At 44.3% G+C, this 20387-nt stretch overlaps 1 protein-coding gene across 1 annotated transcript in view; it reads left to right on the plus strand.

The window, feature by feature from the left end:
- csmd1 (CUB and Sushi multiple domains 1) overlaps positions 1–20387 on the plus strand; it is a 501649-nt gene that overhangs the window by 12285 nt on the left and 468977 nt on the right. Inside the window, exons 4-6 of the mRNA XM_033020497.1 lie at positions 958–1152; positions 6035–6173; positions 18070–18257. Of these exons, the coding sequence (XP_032876388.1) occupies positions 958–1152; positions 6035–6173; positions 18070–18257 (522 nt within the window). The remainder of the gene's footprint in view (positions 1–957; positions 1153–6034; positions 6174–18069; positions 18258–20387) is intronic.

Genomic DNA, 20387 nt, shown 5'->3' on the forward strand with positions numbered 1-20387 from the left:
ATCCATCTCTGTCTTGAACACATTCAGTGACTGAACGCTGATGGCCTTTTAGAACAGGAATTTGAAGGATTCAGTACATGGAAAAAATGATTTTTCTCCACTGGTGATAGGTTTAAGGTGGGCGGGGAAAGATTTAATAGGAATCTGAGGAGTAACTTTTTTACACAAAGGCTGGCTGGTGGATGGAACGGGCTGCCGGAGGTAATAGTTAAGGGAGGTACAATATTTAAGAAACGTTTAGACAGGTACATGGATAGGATAGGTTTAGAGAGATATGGGCCAAATACAGGCAGGTTGAACTAGTATAGATGGGACATGTTGGTCAGTGTGGGCAAGTTGGTCCACAGGGCCTGTTTCCACGCTGTATGACTATGACTCTCTGGTGTATGGCTGACCCTATATTTTGAGGTTGTGACCCCCTTGTTCTAGTTAACTCTGCAGGGCAAATATCAACCTTGCATCGACCCTGTCATGGTGCCGTTAGCGTGGTACATGTTCATCTTCTTATATGTGTTGCCACTGAATGGTTTCTGAGTGAGTCATGGATTCAGATAGTAAAGTCATAATCATAGCGTCATACAGCATGGAAACTAAACCTGCCCACACCAAACAACATGTCCCATCTGCACTATTCCCACCTGCCTGCATTTGGCCCATATCCCTCTAAACCTGTCCTATCCATATATCTGTGTAACTGTTTTTTTAATTTTTGGATAGTCCCTGTCTCAACTACCTCCTCAGGCAGCTTGCTCCATACATCCACCACTCTTTGTGTGAAAAAGTTACCCCTCAGATTCCTATTAAATCTTTTCCCCCTCATCTTGAACCTACTGCATGTCCTCTGGCTCTCCATCCCCCTTAGTTGGGCAAGAGACCCTATGCGTTTACCCGAATCTATTCCTCTCATGATTTTATACACTGTGAGAACACTAATTTTAAAATATTTTTCTTAACCAGCTTTCGGCCAAAATGAATGTCACGATCCTGGGATCCCAGTGAATGGAAGACGTTTTGGTGACATTTTCCGATTGGGAAGTTCTGTGTCTTTCCAATGTAATGAAGGCTTCATCAAAACACAAGGATCCGAGTCAATAACCTGTTTTATGCAGGATGGGAATGTCGTCTGGAATTCTGCAGTCCCGCGATGTGAAGGTAATCCCTAGTAACCTGGGAGGATGTGGGGTGGGGGACATGGTGGCGGGGTTGGTGAGAAAGTGGAAAGAATAGAAACTGAGATCAATGTAGAGGTTCAGTTTATTATTGTCACGTGTACTGAGATAGGGACGGCATGGTGGAGCAGCGGTAGAGTTGCTGCCTCAGATCGCCAGAGGCCCGGATTCGATCCTGATTACTGTGTGTATGGAGTTTGTACATTCTCCCTGTGACTACCTGGATTTTCTCTGGGTGCTGCAGTTTCCTGCCCATCCCAAAGACATGCAGGGTTGTAGGTTAATTGGCTTTGGTAAAATTGTAAATTGTCCCCAGTGTGTAGGATAGTGCTAGTGTATAGGGATCGCTGGTCGGCGCAGACCCAGTGGGCCAAAGGACCTGTTTCCACACTGTATGTCTAAACTAAACTAAACTATAATAAACTAAACTAAACTAAACCAAACCTACCAACAAAGTCAGCACGATTATGTTTGGGTGGTGTGTTGGGAGGTTTTTGTATCCAGGTGGAAAATCCAGGGTGGCACGATGGCGCAGCGGTAGAGCTACTACCTCACAGTGCCAGAGATCCCGTTTCGATCCTACCAAGGGTGCTTGTCTATTTTGAGTTTGTACGTTCTCCCGTGATCTTCGGTTTCCTCCCACACTCCAAAGATGTACAGGTTTGCAGGTTAAATGGCTTTGGAAAATTGTAAATTGTCCCTCGTGTGTAGGATAGTGTTAGTGTACGGGGATTGCTGGTTGGCATGGACTTGTTGGGCTGAAGGGCCTGTTTCCACGCTGTACGTCTAAACTAGATGAACTAAACTAAACTAAACCTACCAACTCAAAGTCAGCACAATCGTGTTTGGGTGGTGAGTTGGGAGGTTTTTGAATCCAGATGGGAAATGCTGGGAGTAGAAGTGGTGCACATGATCCTCGTGTCAGAGGAAGCACTTGTTCCACCTCAAGGCCACTTAAGTATTGATGATGCTCCATCGCTCAGGTTCCAGAACTGCAGCAAGGCATTGTATATCATTGGTTTTCCTGCTCTCAGCCCTTCAAGATATTTCATTTTCTCAATTATATATGTATTAGATTCCATGAAAAGCCATTTCAGATTGCACCACACTTTCTGATAGAGAGCTCTATGTTCGACTAACATGCTGGGTAATGTTGAAGACTTTATTTTCAAACCTTTGTTTTTTTTTCTCTGATAATCTGAAGTTAACAGCATCCAGTTGTTGAAATGTTGCCCTATAGAAATCTTTCTTCTCATTTCCCTCCACCGAAACCACTTACTCAATCCATATTCCAATAACAGTAAGATTATTTTCTGAGTGCTTCCATGATTGACTAATGGGGGCCACCCAAATATGTGGCTTCCTTGCAGCTGAAAGATCTCAGCTTTGTTGAAATCTTTGCCAGCGTACCCCTTGTGTTTCATTTCTTTCTGAAGCGGTGAGCTCAAAACTGGATGTTAAATGTGTATGACTTAATTACTTCTATCTATTGTCTTCGTATTAAATAAAATACATGTACAGTTGAATGTCTTATATCTTACCCTTGTGTAAAGTTTAATATTTGCTCTTGTTCTGCCAAAGTATAAAACTTCATTTACCTGCTCAAAGTTATGTCCTGCTGTCAGAATAATTGCACAAACCTATCCAAAGTGGGCGGCGTGGTGGCGCAGCAGTAGAGTAGCTGCCTCACAGAGCCAGAGACTCTGGTTCGATCCTGACTGCGTGTGTCTGTGCGGAGTTTGTACGTTCTCCCTGTGACCACATGTGTTTTCTCCGGGTGCTCCGGCTTCCTCCCACACTCCAAAGACGTGCAGGTTTGTAGGTTAATTGCCTTCTGTAAATTGCCCCCAGTGTGTGCTGGATGGAACTCGTGTACGGGGCGACTGCTGGTTGACGCGGACTTGGTGAGCCAAAGGGCCTGTTTCCACGCTGTATCTCTAAACTAAACTAAATATTCTCAAACTCCCTCTGGTTTCCAGCTCCAGATTGATCCCAGGAGAGATTTACTTTGGGGATACAATTGTTTTGGAACTTTTTGCCCACACCCCTCTTTTCTTTCTTGGCGCTGATTTAGTGCACTAGGTATACATCATCCACTGGGTCACCATCTGACAGATCAGGCTGCTGAACCAAAACATCCCAGTGAAGAGACACTGTCAGACCTCTCTACCTCAAAATAGGACGAGAATGGCCAACACCAGAGTGAATTTCCAGACATGTAAGAATCTTAGACACAAAATGCTGGAGTAACTCAGGGATTCAGGCAGCATCTCTGGAGAACATGGGGAGGTGATACGTCAGGTCGGGACACTTCTTCAGTCGTCTGAAGAAGGGGCTCAAACTAAAACGTCACCTATTGCTTCTCTCCAGAGATGCTGCCTGACCCGCTGAGTTACTCCAGCATTCTGTGTCTATCTTTGGTGTTCCTTCCGACACATGTGAGGATTTTAATTGGGTTCTGCCACAACACCAATCTATGTACATTTTATGAGCCTGGGAAGATCACCCATTCTCCTTATTCACTTCTTTATTTGCAGATATCTTTGCTCCCATTGTTGTTGAAACTGGTCAAAGTGTGCAGGGCATGGATTGCCTCAGATCTGGGGTGTTGCTAGCGATGCAGTGGCAGCTCTATAGGACTTTGGTTGGATCGCGTTTGGAGTATTGTGTGCAGTTCTGGTCACCCCATTACAGGAAAAATCTTTTAGATTAGAGGGTTTCAGCTACAGGGAGAGGTTGGATAGACTTGGATTGTTTTCTCTGGTACGCCAGGGGGGATGATAGAAGTATAGAAAATTATGAGAGGCACAGATAGAGTAGACAGTCAGAACCTTTTTCCCCAGAGTCAAAATGTTCAACCCAACAGGGCTTAGCTATAAAGTGAGAGGGGGAACGTTCAATGGAAACATGCGTGGCATGTTTTTTACAAGCGAGTAGCAGGGGCCTGGAATGCACTGTCAGGGATGGTGGTGGAGGCAGATTCAATAGTGGTGTTCCAGAGGCTTTTAGGTAGGCATGTGGATGTGCAGTGACTAGAGAACATGAATCATGTACAGGCAGATGAGATCATTTTAACTTGGCATCATGTTTGGCACAAACATTGTGGGCTGAAGGGCCCGTTCCTGTGCTGCCCTGTTCTATGTTCTGAACTGAAATGGGGATTGGATCCAACATACAAGCAGGAAAAGATACAAAGTACTGGAGTAACTCAGCAGGTTAGGCAGCATCCCTGGAGAGTATGGATAGGTGTGGAAACCCAATGGTCTCAATCCGAAGCATTGCCTATCCATGTTCTCCAGAGATGTTGACTGACCTGCTGAGTTACTCCAGCACTTTGTACCTTTTTGTGTATTAGCCAGAATCTGCATTTCTTTGTTCCTATGTTTGTACATCCCATGACTCAAATTAAAATGGTCAGTTGGCAAAGTTTAGTTTAATTTATTGTCACGTGTACCGTGGTACAGTGACAATAAATGTTTTTGTTGTGTGCTATCCAGTCAGCGGAAAGAAGGTACATGATTACAATCAAGCCATCCACAGTGTACAGATACATGATAAAATGAGTAACGTTTCGTGAGGGAACAGTTTAATTAACATTGAAGACTGTTGGAATAAATGGTCATGGGCAGGCAAGGCTTAAACTAAGAATGTTGGGATCTCTTTGTTTCAGTTGCTCCCATCTGCATCTGTGCGCAATACTGCCCATTTGCAATGTCTTCTGCCTACAGTGCAAATTTGCATTGAAATCAGGGCAGGGTCTGGTACAGTGATATTGCAGCACGGCATCCTGATGTCTGATATTGCTTCCAACTCAGGATGAGTAAGTATCCAGTGCTAGCCCCTTGCTTCTGTATCTAATACCCTTAACAATTGTTGAAACTTATGGACTCAAGAGCTGGGTGGTTCAGTGGCCTCCAGCATTGTGAATGTACTTACATTTGTGAATGGTTCAATGGTTTATCCCCTACACTAGCACTATCGCACACACTAGGAGCAATTTGCAATTTTACCAAACCCAATTCACCTACAACCCTGCACGTCTTTGGAGTGTGGGAGGAAACCGGAGAACCCGGAGGAACCCACGCGGTCACAGGGAGAACGAACAAACTCCGTACAGACAGCGCCTGTAGTCAGGATGGAAGCCGGGTGTCTGGCGCGGTGAGGCAACAACTCTACCGCTGCGTCACCGTGCCACCCCTTTGGCACAGTGTCTTCTTTTGGTTTGCCCAGCGTTGTTTGTCATGTTTTTGTTGATTAATGAAGCTACTCCTTTGCCACAATAGAGCATCTGGAAATAACAGTTTGCTTTAGTTTAGAGATACAGTGTGGAAACAGTGCGCAATGAGTTTGCACTGACCAACAATCCTCCCACATGAATGGGATACTGAGTTGGATGATCAGCCATGATCATATTGAATGGCGGTGCAGGCTCGAATGGCCTACTCCTGCACCTAATTTCTATGTTTCTATGAACACTATCCTACACACACTAGGGACAATTTACACATACCAGCCAATGAACCTACAAATCTGTACATCTTTGGAGTTTGGGATGAAACCGAAGATCTTGGACAAACCCAAGCTGTCACGGGGAGAAACGTTCAAGCTCCATACAGACAGCACCCATAGTCGGGATCGAACCCAGGTATCTGGCGCTGCTGCTCTACTCTACTCTACTGCTTAACTCTACTGCTGCGCCACCGTGCCTGCCGTCCCTTGTGGCACAGTCTCTTTCTTTTGGGGTTGTCCAGTTTTGCTTGTCATGTTTTTGTTGATTAATGAAGTTGCTTGAAATAATTGATCCGTTGACTGACCGGTGACACTGAATTCCTTTACACTGAGCTTTCTATTTTTATCTTTTGCAGCACCATGCGGAGGCCATTTGACATCACCCAGTGGTATCATACTCTCTCCAGGATGGCCCAGTTTTTACAAGGACTCACTGAACTGTGAATGGGTGATCGAAGCAGAAGAAAGGCATTCCATCAAGATAACATTTGACAGGTTAATTTCTTGCACATTATAATATGATAACTATTAACATTTTTATTATTAGTCTTTAGTTTTTATTATTAGTCTTTTATTATTAGTCATTTAGTTTTTATTATTAATCTTTAGTTCTATTTAGTTTTGACATACATTGCGGAAACAGGCCCTGTTTCCTGAATCCACTGAGTCCTGCCATCACACTGGGACTGTCTTACACACAAGGGACAATTTACGATATTTATCGAAGCCAATTAATCTACAAACCTGCACATCTTTGGAGCGTGGGAGGAAACTGGAGCACCCGGAGAGAACCCACATGGTCACAGGGAGAATGTACAAACTCCATAAAGACAACACCCGTAGTCAGGATCGAACTTGGGTCTCTTGTGCTGTAAGGCAGCGGCTCTCCCATAATGCCGCCCATGTTTATAGCGGAGGCAGATACAATAGTGCAGTTGAGTTTAGTTTATTGTCATGTATATCGAGGTACAGTGAAACCTATTTTGTTTCGTGCTATCCAGTTAGTGGAGAGACTATACATGATTACAATCAAACTGACAACAGTGTACAGAACATAGACATAAAAAGCTGGAGTAACTCAGCAGGACAGGCAGCATCTCTTGAAAGAAGGGATGGGTGAAGCACCTGTCCCACTCGGGCGATTTTTTCGGCGACTACACTGTCGCCACATGGTCGCGGGGTGACGCTTGTATGGTCATCAGCATACGGACAGCACCCGTAGTCAGGATCAAACCCAGGCCTCTGGCGCGGTGAGGCAGCAACTGTACTGCTGTGTCACCATGCTGCATGTTGTTCCAGGATGATAAGATGTGTGAGCAGAATTAGGCCATTTGACCCATCAAATCTGATCTGCCATTCGATTATGGCTGATCTATTTTTCCTTCAACCCCCATTCTCCTGCCGTCTCCCCATAACTTTTGATGCCAGTACTAATCAGAAAGGATTACATCTATATCGTCTGCTATAATATAGGTTTAAACCGTAGATAGACTAAAAAAGCTGGCGTAACTCAGCGGGTCAGGCAGCACCTCTGGAGAGAAACAGGAAACAGGCCATTGTAAGCTGTTCAATTACAGTATTTTATTCAAAAATTTAAGAAGTATTTGATATAAGATCTTTAGAAGCATTAGCATTGCTGATGATTGCTCACTGCTTAACATTGGTTCTGGCATGTTATGAGGTCAAGAAATCTATCTAAGGTTGAGCAGGCTGGGACTATTCCTTGGAGTGGAGGAGAATGAGGGGTGATCTTATATAGATGTATAAAATCATGAGAAAAATAGATCAGGTCAACGCACAGAGTCATTTGCCCAGAGTAAGGGAATCAAGAACCAGAGGACATAGGTTTAATCTGAAGGGGGAAAGATTTAATAAGAACCTGAGTGTTAACTTTTTCACACTAAAGGGGTGGGTGAATGGAATGAGCTGCCGGAGGAAGTAGTTGAGGCAGGAACTATCGCAACGTTTAAGAAACAAATTGACAGGTGCGTGGATGGGACAGGTATGGAGGGATATGGGCCAAATGCAGGCAGGTGGGACTAGTGTCGATGGGACATGTTGGTCGGTGTGGCATATTTGGATTGAAGGACGTGTTCCACACTGTATCACTCTATAATAATCAAAGTTTGATCGCCAGAGGTGATAGTCTGGGAGATAATGGCCTGGTGTTCATCTGTGGGGTCATGGCCAAGGGGTAGGACGAGGAGGTGTCCAAGAGCTGGCGCCTGGCCTCACCACGGTAGAAGCCAGGCCACCAGGGTACAATGGCACCTCCCTTGTCGGCGGGTTTGATGATTGTAGGCGGGAGTTTTATGTTACACCTGTACTCCTGTATCTGGCTTTATTTTGGGGCCCAACTCGGATAGGAACAGACAAAAAAATAAAACATCTTGTAGATCAGTGTTGAGTTTCTCGAACAAGTGGTTTATTGAAGACCTTAACAGTATGCTCTCTGAGTGAACCCTAATGGGCCTGTCCCACTTAGGTGATTTTTCAGACGACTGCATTAGCAGACTGTCAAGTCATAGCAGGTCGCTGAAAAACCGGCGACAGGAACGGCGACTGTCAGAGTGAAACACCTACACACATCACTTCCTTCACCAGCCCGTTATGCAGGCGGGGGACAGGGCAAGCGGGGGGAGCACTGTCTGAGTGAAATTCACACGGTGCAAAGCCAATGTGATACAGACACACACCACGATGAACAGAAAGGTTGGCGCTGTAATTGAGACGTTGAAAGCATGGGGTACGGGAAGGGTCACTTAAGTCCTTTTAAAGAGGAGGGGAGAAGGGGGAGATGGGGTGGGGAGAAGGAGTGGAGACAGCTTTTAAGAAGCCAGAGATACACGGCTGTGAAGCTCGACAGGCATTAACATTACCGGTCGGTTATCCTTGGTTCTGAAAACTACTGTGTACATTTTTTTTCCCAATGAGCCAATGAAATTCACCGTTCAGCACCGGCGACAACTTACGACCTCCTGGCGACCCACTACCACTGCACCTACAGCACGAGAATTCTCGCTACTCTCCGTGGCAGCTTCATTCTGGTCGAAGCTAATTTTTCAACGTTGAAAAATTAGCGACGACAGAATGAAGCCACGACCAGAATGCGGAAACTACTCACGACTATGAAGGCAACTTCCCGGCAACCACCCGCGAACATGTGGTGACTGCATAGTCTCCGTAGTCGCCTAAAAAGTCGCCTAAGTGCGAAAGATTCACGACACCTCGAACATTTTTAAATTCTCACCACACAATGGTTTCTTGTGGATTTGACATTCATTAATCAATGTCTACGTAACCTTTCATCTTTGTCTTTCCAAAAGTTATTTTTACCCTTATGCTCCCTGTTACTTACAAAACCACTCTTCCCATTTGTATAACAAATGGGCACAATAAAAGTCACTACTCCCTGATCAGTTTTATTACCCTCAGCTTAGTTTACAACCCCCAATGTTTATTTTCACTGACTGAGCTGTGCTGTGGATCCCATACACCATGATAATTGTATTTATTACCTCACTAACATCCTTAGGTTCCCAATGTCGGCCATTTTTCCCGTCGTGCTTCCCGAGCATGTTAGTTCTTGGGCTAAACAGGCTACAAACTACTCTTGTGTAGGTAGGAACTGCAGATGCTGGTTCAAACTGAAGATAGGCACAAAAAGCTGGAGTAAAGCTGGCAGCATCGCTGGATAGAAGGAATGGGTGATGTTTTGGGTTGAGACCCTTCATCTCATCTCGCTTATTATTTTCAAATTTCCGTCAATGATAATGTTGGGATTGATGCAAAGTGGGCGAGGACTTGGAATTCAGAAGGTGGAAATTAGTATCAGTAAAGGGAGCAGAAAAGTCAAGACTGTTAATGTTTTGCCTGCTGTTAGAGATAAACCAGCACCTGCAGTTCTTTGTTTCTGCAATAAATCCGTCTGTTTGGTCACTGATCCGCACCGTTTTACCACAAACCTTGGCATTATCAGGGCCTGTGGGGTGAGGGTGTTGTGCGATACTACGCTGAGGAGATAATGGCGAGTTGCTTTTTTGCATGTGGATCCGTGCGCTTTCATGAGTCACTGCTTTTGTGCTTTTGGGAAAGTAGAAAAAAAATCAATGAAGAACAAAGGAATTCATGACTTGGCTGGAGACCATGTCTTGAAAAAAGCCATTTGCCCTCAAGTCATGTTTTTTTAATTTTGCTTGAGAAAGCAGGAACAGAGCTTATGTAAGTTCATAAGTCACAGGAGCAAAACTAAGCTGTTCGGCCCATCGAGTCGTAGTGATCGACACAAAATGCTGGAGTAACTCACTGGGTCATGCAGCATCTATGGAGAAAAGCAACAGGTGAAGTATTGGGTTGAGACCCTTCGTGGTTGATAGGTTGACATATTCTTGATTAGTAAGGTGTCTGGGGTTATGGCGAGAAGGCAGGAGAATGGGGTTGAGAAGGAAAGATAGATCAGCCAAGATTGGATGGCAGAGCAGACTCGATGGGCTGAATGGCCTAGTTCTGCTCCGATAACTTATGAACATGAGTCTACTTTGCGATTCAACTATGGCTGTTCTTTCAACCCCATTCTCCTGCCTTCTCCCAGTAACCCTTGACACCCTTACTAATCAAGCACCAATTGCTACACTTTAAAAACATCTTATGCCTCCACAACCATCTTCAACATGAATTCCACACCCTCATTAAAAAATGAAGAAAGCCTGCTCAAAATGTAGGTGTCCCAAACAAAAGTACTCGTGACATTGCATCAGCAGGTGGATGGCAGAAGGCAAGGAGTGGAAATAAAAGGGGCTTTTTTTTGGTCGGCTGCCAGTTCCACAGGGGTTGGTGCTGTGGCCGCTATTCTTCACATTGTATATTAATGATTTGGAAGATGGAATTGAAGGCTTTGTGGCCATGTTTGCAGATGAGATAATAGGAGGAGAGGCGGGTAATGAAGAGAAAGCAGGGACTCTGCAGAAGGACTGAGACAGGTTGGGCTGAGAAGTTGCAGATGCAATACAGCATAACGAAGTGTGGAGTCGTGTATTTTAGTAGTAGAAATAAAGGCATAGACTATTTTCTAAATGGGGAGATAATTCAGAAATCGGAGGTCTAAGGGACTTGCGAGTGCTGGCATAGGATTCCCAAAAAGTTAATTTGCAAGTCAAATCAGTAGTAAGGAAGACAAACACAATGCTAGCATTTATTTCAAGAGGAATAGCATACAAAAACAGGGATGTAATATTGAGGCTCTATAAGGTGCTGGTCAGACCGCATTTGGAATGTTGTGAGCAATTTTGGGTCCCATATCTGAGGAAGGATGTGCTGGCTCTGGAGAGGGTCCAGAGTGGGTTTATGAGAATGATCCCAGGGATGACTGGGTTAACGTATGATGAGAGTTTGATGGCACTGGGCTCTGTACTCGCTGGAGTTTAGAAGGATGAGAGGATACCGCATTGAAACTTATTGAATAGTGAAAGGCCTGGAAAGAGTGGATGTGGCGAGGATGTTTCCACGAATGGGAGAGTCTTGGACAAGAGGTCATAGCCTCAGAATTAAAGGAAGAGGAGGACATTATTTAGTCAGAGGATGGTGAACCTGTGGAATTCATTGCCACAGAAGGCTGTGGATGCTGTCAGTGGATATATTTAAGACAGATAGATAGATTCTGGACTCGTATGGGCATCAGGGATTATGGGGAGAAGGCAGGAGAATGGAGTTGAGAGGGAAAGATAGATCTGCCATGATTGAATGGCAAAGTAGACTTGATGGGTCAAATAGTCTAATTCTGCCCCTATCACTTACGAGCGCATGAACAGGGAGACAAGTTGATGGTAATGACTCAGAGTCTTTACTGCGTATTGGCATTTCTATCTTGGGGAAAAAAATGGCGATGTGAAATTTTTCTGTGAAAGATATTAATTTATTTGCGATATTCAATGCAAGTTCACAGATAAATGATCTTGTTCCATCTCTTTCCTTTGAGCTAAAAAATATCTCTTGAAGCAACACTCATCTGTGTTGTACTGACCTGCTTCATTGAGTCTGCTTAAACATGATCACCCAGGCATGTCTGTCAATTTATTTCCCATTGCAGTTGTTTGGGAAGATGTATTTAAGCGAAATTATCATGCAAAAGAAAGATTAATGCAGCGACTCCTCAAATCTTCAGATCTGAATTTGAGCGCTGAGATAATAATGTTTAATAAAGTAAATTCATCTTTGCTACTTTGCTCCCTTATCTGAGACTCAAATCAGATATTCAAACCTAGTTTGTCTAGTTGGAACCACAGTTTTAGAAGAGAGAGAACAAAATTGGATGTGGAAGATTGTTTGTGCCAGAACGCTTGAAGGCAGAAGAATTGGTTTGGAAGGCAGAGGAAGCAAAACAAACTGGGAAAAGAAAACAGATCTTTTGCAATATTTAATTTAATTCATATTTTTTATTTATTCTTTTTCTATAAGTTGTGGGGCACAGTGGTGCAGTGATAGAGTTGCTGCCTTGCAGTGCCAGAGACCTTGTAGTCAATCCTGACCATGGGTGCTGCGTGTATGGAGTTTGCGCGTTCTCCCCGTGACCGCATGGATTTTCTCCGAGGTTTCGGTTTCCTCCCACATTCCAAAGGCGTGCAAGTTTGTAGGTTAATTGTCTTCTGTAAATTGTCGCTAGTGTGTAGTGCAGAACGTATAGTCAGTGCAGACACACTGGGCCAAAGGACCTGTTTCCTCACTCTATCTCTTAAAGTATAGTTTGAAGTGCTCTGAAGCCATCTTAGTGCAAGGGAGTGTAGACTCAAGGCAATAATTTATTGATTGGGACCACAATTTCTTGATGGAGCCACCATTAATTGATGGAACCAATATTTGTGGATGGAGCCACTATTTGTTGATGGGACCACTATTTGTTAATGGAGACAATATTTGCGGATTGAGCCACCATTTGTTGATGGGACTACTATTTGTTGAGGGAATTACTATTTATGGATGTAGTCACTATTTGTTGATGGGAGTCACTATTTAAGAATGCTCACTATTTGTTGATGGAGCCAATATTTGTGGATGGAATTACTGTTTATGGATGGAGTCACTATTTGTGGATGGAGTTACTGTTTAAGGATATAGTCACTATTTGTGGATGGAGTTACTGTTTAAGGATATAGTCACTATTTGTTGATGGAGTTACTGTTTATGGATGGAGTCACGATTTGTTAATGGGAGTCACTATTTGTTGATGGTGTCACTATTTGTTGATGGTGTCACTATTTGTTGATGGTGTCACTATTTGTTGATGGTGTCACTATTTGTTGATGGTGTCACTATTTGTTGATGGTGTCACTATTTGTTGATGGTGTCACTATTTGTTGATGGTGTCACTATTTGTTGATGGTGTCACTATTTGTTGATGGTGTCACTATTTGTTGATGGTGTCACTATTTGTTGATGGTGTCACTATTTGTTGATGGTGTCACTATTTGTTGATGGAGTTACTGTTTATGGATGGTGTCACTATTTGTTGATGGAGTTACTGTTTATGGATGGTGTCACTATTTGTTGATGGAGTTACTGTTTAAGGATATAGTCACTATTTGTTGATGGAGTTACTGTTTATGGATGGAGTCACTATTTGTTGATGGGAGTCACTATTTGTTGATGGTGTCACTGTTTGTTGATGGTGTCACTATTTGTTGAAGGAGGAAGGAATTAATGTTTAGAACGGTAGATGGGGCCGGGAATCAAGTGGGCCTGTGCGCCCTCAATCTATGCACTTTGTTTTTGCACTACATGGCTAGTTGACTTAAAATAAGTAACTGTTTGCATTAATTGCATATTTATTTTGCTGTTATGGCTATATATCTGTTCCTGATCCTGGTGGTGTGGGACCTCAGCCTTCTGTATCTCCTGCTCGATGGCAACAGCAGGAAGAGGTCATGATACAGATGGTGGAGATGCTGGATTAACGATGCTGCCGCCTTGAGGCAGTGCTTTATGGAAAGATTGTTTCAATCGAGGTCTGACTGTGATAGATGGACTGAGTACATCACTCACTGCAGCCGCTTGCGTTCTTGTGCATTGTACTTGCCTTTCAGACTATGATGCCAACCAGTCAGGATACTTTCCAGAACGCATCTGGAGAAGCTTGTAGTGTGTTTCAAGACATGCCCAATCTATTTATAAACTTCCAAGAAAGTAGAGGCCCTGGTGCACCTTCTTCATGAGTATATCCAAGAAATTTAATTTAGAGATACAGTGTGGAAACAGGCTCTTTGGTGCACTGAGTCCGTGCTGACCAGCAATCACCCGTACTCTAGTTCCATCCTACACACTAGGGATAATTTGCCAATTAACCTACAAATCTGCACTTCTTTGACTTGTGGAAGGAAACCGGAGCACCGGAGAAAAGCCCCGCGGTCACAGGGAGCATGTACAAACTCTGTGTAGACAGCACCTGTAGTCAGGATCGAACCTGGGTCTCTAGCAACAACTCTACCGCTGTGCCACTCTGCCGCCCAAATCTTCAAACCCCAAAAAATGCATGATCAGCGGCTAATGCTTCCTAGTTACAGTTGTGAGGAGAGGTGATGCAGGTTAAAGATCAACATGTGTTGATGGTGTGCAGGTAGGACAAATGCCCGAAGAATTGGAGGAAAGTTGGAGGACAAAAACAAAGGCTAACCTCTGAGAGTTGCATAAATTGCAAAGTATTGATTGGGAATTTTAATTATCCTAATAGTAATTGGGACTCAACCGGGTCAAGAAACAGCAAACAGTTTGACATGCATTCAGGAGAGTTTTTCATTATTCATACATTGCAAGCCCAACAAGAGTGTACGGCATGAAAATTACATCAAAGGAATGAAACCAGGCAATTGGAAATCATTTTGAAAGGCAATGAGCGTAATCTTGTTGGATTTTGCATTGCAATGAAAAAGTAAGAGGAATAACAAAAACTAATTGTTTTTAATTGGGATGAGACTAAAGGGCCTGTCCCACTTGGTCGTCATTTACACGACATCATTTACGCGTCACGATGCACGACTTTTTAGTTTAGTTTAGAAGTACAGCGCTTGCGAACAGACCCTTTGGCCCACAGGCTTCGCACCGACCAGCGATCCACGTACATTCACACTACCCTACACACACTCGGGACAATTTTACATTTTATACCAAGCCAATTAATCTACAAACCTTTACGTCTTTGGGATGTGGGAGGAAACCAAAGATCTCGGGGAAAACCCATGCAGGTCATGAGGAGAACATATAAACTCCGTAAAGACAACACCAGTAGTCAGGATCGAACCAGGATCTCTGGCACTGTACCTATAGTGTCTGACTCTATGACTCTATGATTGGAACAAGTATATACCTATTGAAAAATAAAGGGGAGATAGAAAATGCTGGAGTAATGTAGCAGGTCAGGCTGCATCTTTGGAGAAAATGAGGAGGTGACGTTTCGGGTTGAGGCCCTTTCTCAGAAAAATAGTATCTCCTTGTTCTAGACCCTCATGGATTCTGAGGAAAAACACGGCAGATTAAAGTTGTGAATTAAAAGTTTGCATCTGCCTTCATACAAAAGAGGAATGTTTTCGACATTGACAGTGGCGTTGGGATAGAGTTGCTGCCTTACAGCACCAGAGCCCTAGATTCTATCCTGACTACGGGTGCTGTCTGTCCAGAGTTTGTACGTTCTCCCTGTGACCTGCATGGGTTTTGCCCGGTATCTTTGGTTTCCTCCCACACTCCAAAAACATACAAGATTTTAGGTTAATTGGTTTGGTATAAATGTAAATTTTCCCTAATGTATGCAGGATAGTGTTAATGTGCGGGGATCGCTGGTCGGTGTAGACTTGGTGGGCCGAAGGACCTGTTTCCACGCTGTGTCTCTAATCTAAACTAAACTAAATTGAGGACAAATATGAAATATTATAAATGACAAAGTTGATGTAAGGGGCATATTAAGATGCCGGTCATCTTTAAAAGTAGATTAATTGCCAGACCTGAATAAAATGTATCCCGTCCTCCTAGAACAACAAAGAGAGAAAATTCAACCACATGCTCTGACTGGGCGGCACAGTGACGCATCGGTAGAGTTGCTGCATCATAGCGCCAGAGACCCAGGGTCGATCCTACTATGGGTGCCGCCTGTACGAAGTCTGCGCATTCTCCCTGTGACCACATCAGTTTTTTCCGGGTACTCCGGTTTCCTCGCACACTCTAAAGACGTACAGGTTTATGGGTTAATTGGCTTCGGTAAATTGTAAATTGTCCCCAGTGTGTAGGATGTGCAAGTGTACGGGGTGACTGCTGGTCGGCATGGACTCGGTGGGCCAAAGGGCATGTTTCCACGCTGTATCTCTAAAGTCTAAAGTCTATCATGTTCCAATATTTGGAAAGATTTCTGTGGAAAGCTACATCGTGAGGTCAGAACATGACCTGTTATGGTCCTACATCCTGAAATCAGAACTACAAAGATGTGCAACAAATGACGAGTTAATTTTGTGTTGCCCGCTTGTCTTCAAATAAAGTAGCATCATGCTTAGAATTAGCATCCCCTTGGGTTTGAAGGGATATGGGCCAAATGCAGGCAGGTAGGACCAGTGTATAATGGGACATATTGGTCAGTGTGGGCAAGTTGGGCTGAAGAGCCTGTTTCCTCGCTGTATGATTCTATGCAAAGGAAAGACTAATGCTTGTTATTAGTGCTAATTAATTTTAAAGTTTTGTCATTAAGAACTTTCCTGAAGCAGCATCATAGAATGATACAACTTGGAAACAGTCCCTTAGGTCCAACTTGCACACACTGGCCAATATGTCCCTGCTACACTCGTTCCACCTGCCTACGTTTGGTCCATATCCCTCCAAACCAGTCCTATCCATTTACCCTTCAAACTGTTTCTTAAATGTTGGGATAGTCCCTGCCTCAACTACCTCTTCTGGCAGCTTGTCCCATACACCCACCACCCTATGTGTGAAAAAGTTACCCCTCAGATTCCTATTTAAACCTTTCACCTTAAACCTATGTCCTCTTGATTCATCTACTTTGGTCAAGATCTTACCCGATCTATTTCTGTCATGATTTTTTCACTTCAATAAGATCACCCCTCATCCTCCTGCGCTCCAAGGAATAGAGTCCCGGCCTACTTATCCTCTGCCTATAACTCAGGCCCTCTAGTCCTGACAACATCCTCGTAAATCTTCGCTGTACCCTTTCCAGCTTGACAACATCTTTCCTGCAACACGGTGCCCAGAACTGAACACAATACTCTAAATGCGGCCCCACCAACGTCTTATACAACTGCAACATGACCTCCCCGTGTTTGGGAGATATATATTTTTTCCTTCAGAATCTTGCAAGTGTTGTCATGCCAAGTTAACTCACCCACCCAAACCAACCCCTCCCCAAGGACCTTCCCCTGCAACCACAGGAAATGCAACACCAGTCCCCATACATAGAAACATAGAAACATAGAAATTAGGTGCAGGAGTAGGCCATTCGGCCCATTCGGCCCTCCTCCCTCGACTCTGTCCAAGGTGTCCAAGGACCCCAACAGTCTTTTCAGGTAAGGCAGAGATTACTTGCACCTCCTCCAATCTCATCCACTGTATCTGCTGTATCCGACGTATCGTTGAGACCAAGCGCAGGCTCGGCGATCGTTTCGCTGAACACCTCCGCTCAGACCGCCTGAACTGTCCTGATCTCCTGGTTGCTAAACACTTTAACTCTCCCTCCCATTCCCACACTGAACTTACTGCCCTGGGCCTCCTCCATTGTCAGAGTGAGGCCCTGTGCAAATTGGAGGGACAGCACCTCATATTTCGCTTGGGTAGCTTACACCCCAGCGGTATGAACATTGACTTATCTAACTTCAAGTAACCCTTGCTTTCCCTCTTTCTCCATCCCCTCCCCCTTCCCAGTTCTCCCACCAGTCCGACTGTCCCAGACTATATTTAATCTCCATAGATGCTCCATATCCCAACATTTGCTCCATAGATGCTGCTGCACCCGCTGAGTTTCCCCAGCAATTTTGTGTACCTTCGATATTCCAGCATCTGCAGTTCCCTTTTGAACACATATATTTAATCTCTGTTTGCTAGCTAATAATGATGTATTCTACATTTCCCTTGATCTCCACCCCCTTCGATCTCCCTTTCTCAAACCTTACTCTTCTTTATCTTGGTATCTCCCTCTCCCCTGACTGTCAGTCTGAAGAAGAGTATCGACCAGAAACGTCACCCACTCCTTCTCTCCAGAGACGCTGCCTGTCCCACTGAGTTACTCCAGCGTGTTGTGTATATCTTCGGTTTAAGCCAGCACCTGCAGTTCCTTCCCACACATTAAATCAGACAGTATTTTATGTGCATTTGTAAATGAGTGTGTTGACTCCACTGTGTTTGTGATTCACAGGTTCCAAACTGAAGTTAATTACGACACTTTGGAGATCCGAGATGGGCCTGCCTATTCATCAACCTTAATTGGGGAGTATCACGGCACACAAGCCCCCCAGTTTCTCATCAGCACTAGCAACTTCATGTACCTTCTGCTAACCACCGACAACAGCCGCTCAAGTGTGGGTTTCCAGATTCGCTATGAGAGTAAGTTTCTTTCAACAACTACAAACAAAGCTGTTTGTGCAAGAATGTCACGTGTCTATATTCAGAACCTCAGTCTGCAGAATGGAACTGCTGTTGCTGGTTATGCCTAATTTGAGTAAGGACATTCTTGCTATTGAGGGAGTGCAGCGTAGGTTTACAAGGTTAATTCCCGGGATGGCGGGACTGTCATATGCTGAGAGAATGGAGCAGCTGGGCTTGTACACTCTGGAGTTTAGAAGGATGAGAGAGGATCTCATTGAAACATATAAGACTGTTAAGGGTTTGGACACGCTAGAGGCAGGAAACATGTTCCCGATGTTGGGGGAGTCCAGAACCAGGGGCCACAGTTTAGGAATAAGGAGTAAGCCATTTAGAACGGAGACGAGGAAACACTTTTTCTCACAGAGAGTGGCGAGTCTGTGGAATTCTCTGCACCAGAGGGCGGTGGAGGCAGGTTCTCTGGATACTTTCAAGAGAGAGCTAGAGAGAGCTCTTAAAAATAGTGGTCAGGGGATATGGGGAGAAGGCAGGAACGGGGTACTGATTGGGGATGATCAGCCATGATCACATTGAATGGCGGTGCTGGCTCAAAGGGCCAAATGGGCTACTCCTGCACCTATTGTCTATTGTTTATTGTCTATGCCGAAGATAAACACAAAGTGCTGGAGTAACTCAGTGGTTCAGGTCGGAAACCTCTTCAGACTGAAGTTGGGGAATCGAGAACCAGAGGATATGGGTTTAAAGTGATTTAATAGATACCTGAAGGGCACATATTTCACTCAAAGGGCAGTAGGTTAATGGAACAAGCTGCCAGAGGAGGTAGTTGAGGCGGTTACTATCGCAAAGTTTAAGAAGCATTTAGACAGGTATATGGATAAGATTGATTTAGAGGGATATGGACCAAACGCGAGCAAGTGGGTCTAGAGTCGATGGGACATGTTGGTTAACATGGGCGTGGGGCCGAAGGGCCTGTTTCGCTGCTATGTGACTCAATGACTAAAGGCATATTGATATGCAGGGAATTGAGGTAAATGGATCACATGCAAACACATGAGATTAATTTAACTTGGCATCATGTTCAACACGTACATTGTGGGCTAACGGTACTGTTGCTGTACTGTTCTATATTCTATTAAAAATCATCCTTGAAATCACAAGGGCAGCACGATGGTGCAGCAGTAGAGTTGCTGCCTTACAGCGCCGAGACCCAGGTTCGATCCCGACTACGGGTGCTGTCTGTATGGAGTTTGTATGTTCTCCCCGTGACCGCGTGGGTTTTCTCTGAGATCTTCTATTTCCTCCCACACTTCAAAGACGTACATGTTTGCAGGTTAATTGGCTTTTGTAAAAAAAAGTAAATTGTCCCTGGTGTATGTAGGATAGTGTCGGTTGTCACTGGTCGGACTTAGTGGGCCGAAGAGCCTGTTTCCTCGCTGTATCTCTAAACTAAACTAAAAAGGAACCACAGAGGCTGGAATCTTGAGCAAAACACAAAGTCCTGGAGTAACACAGTGGATCAGACAGCATCTCTGGAGGGAATGGAAAGGCTCTGGTTTGAGTCAGCACTCTTCTTCAGACTCGATATACTGTAAGAAATGGTGGCGCAGCAGTAGAGTTGCCTTACAGTGCCGGAGACACGGGTTCGATCCTGACGACATATACTGTCTGTACGGAGTTTGTACGTTCTCCCTGTGACCACATGGGTTTCCTCTGGGTGCTCCTTTTTCTTCCCACATTCCAAAGACGTGCGGGTTTGGAGGTTAATTAGCTTCTGTAAATTGTCCCGAGTGTGCAGGATAGAAGTGGTGTGTGGGGATCACTGGTCGGTGCGGACTCAGCAGGCCGAAGAGCCTTTTTCCGTGCTGCATCCCTAAACTAAACTAAACTGCAGATGCTGGAATATTGAGTACAACACACAGTGCTGGAGTGATACTGGAGCTACAGATTCATCAGTAGTTGGTTTGGCAGGGGTTGCTTAAAATCAATGGAGCTGTATTTACGAGGTGGAGTAGTCGATGCAGCTGCTGTTAATTTGCACGTTCAGTGCAATTGGGCAAGGATGAAATTCCACATCTAATTAACTCCTCTTTTAGCAATTTGAATTATACAACTAATTATTTCCTTTTTTTA

The sequence above is a fragment of the Amblyraja radiata genome, chromosome 5, assembly GCF_010909765.2.
Source record: "Amblyraja radiata isolate CabotCenter1 chromosome 5, sAmbRad1.1.pri, whole genome shotgun sequence".
Lineage (NCBI taxonomy): Eukaryota > Metazoa > Chordata > Chondrichthyes > Rajiformes > Rajidae > Amblyraja > Amblyraja radiata.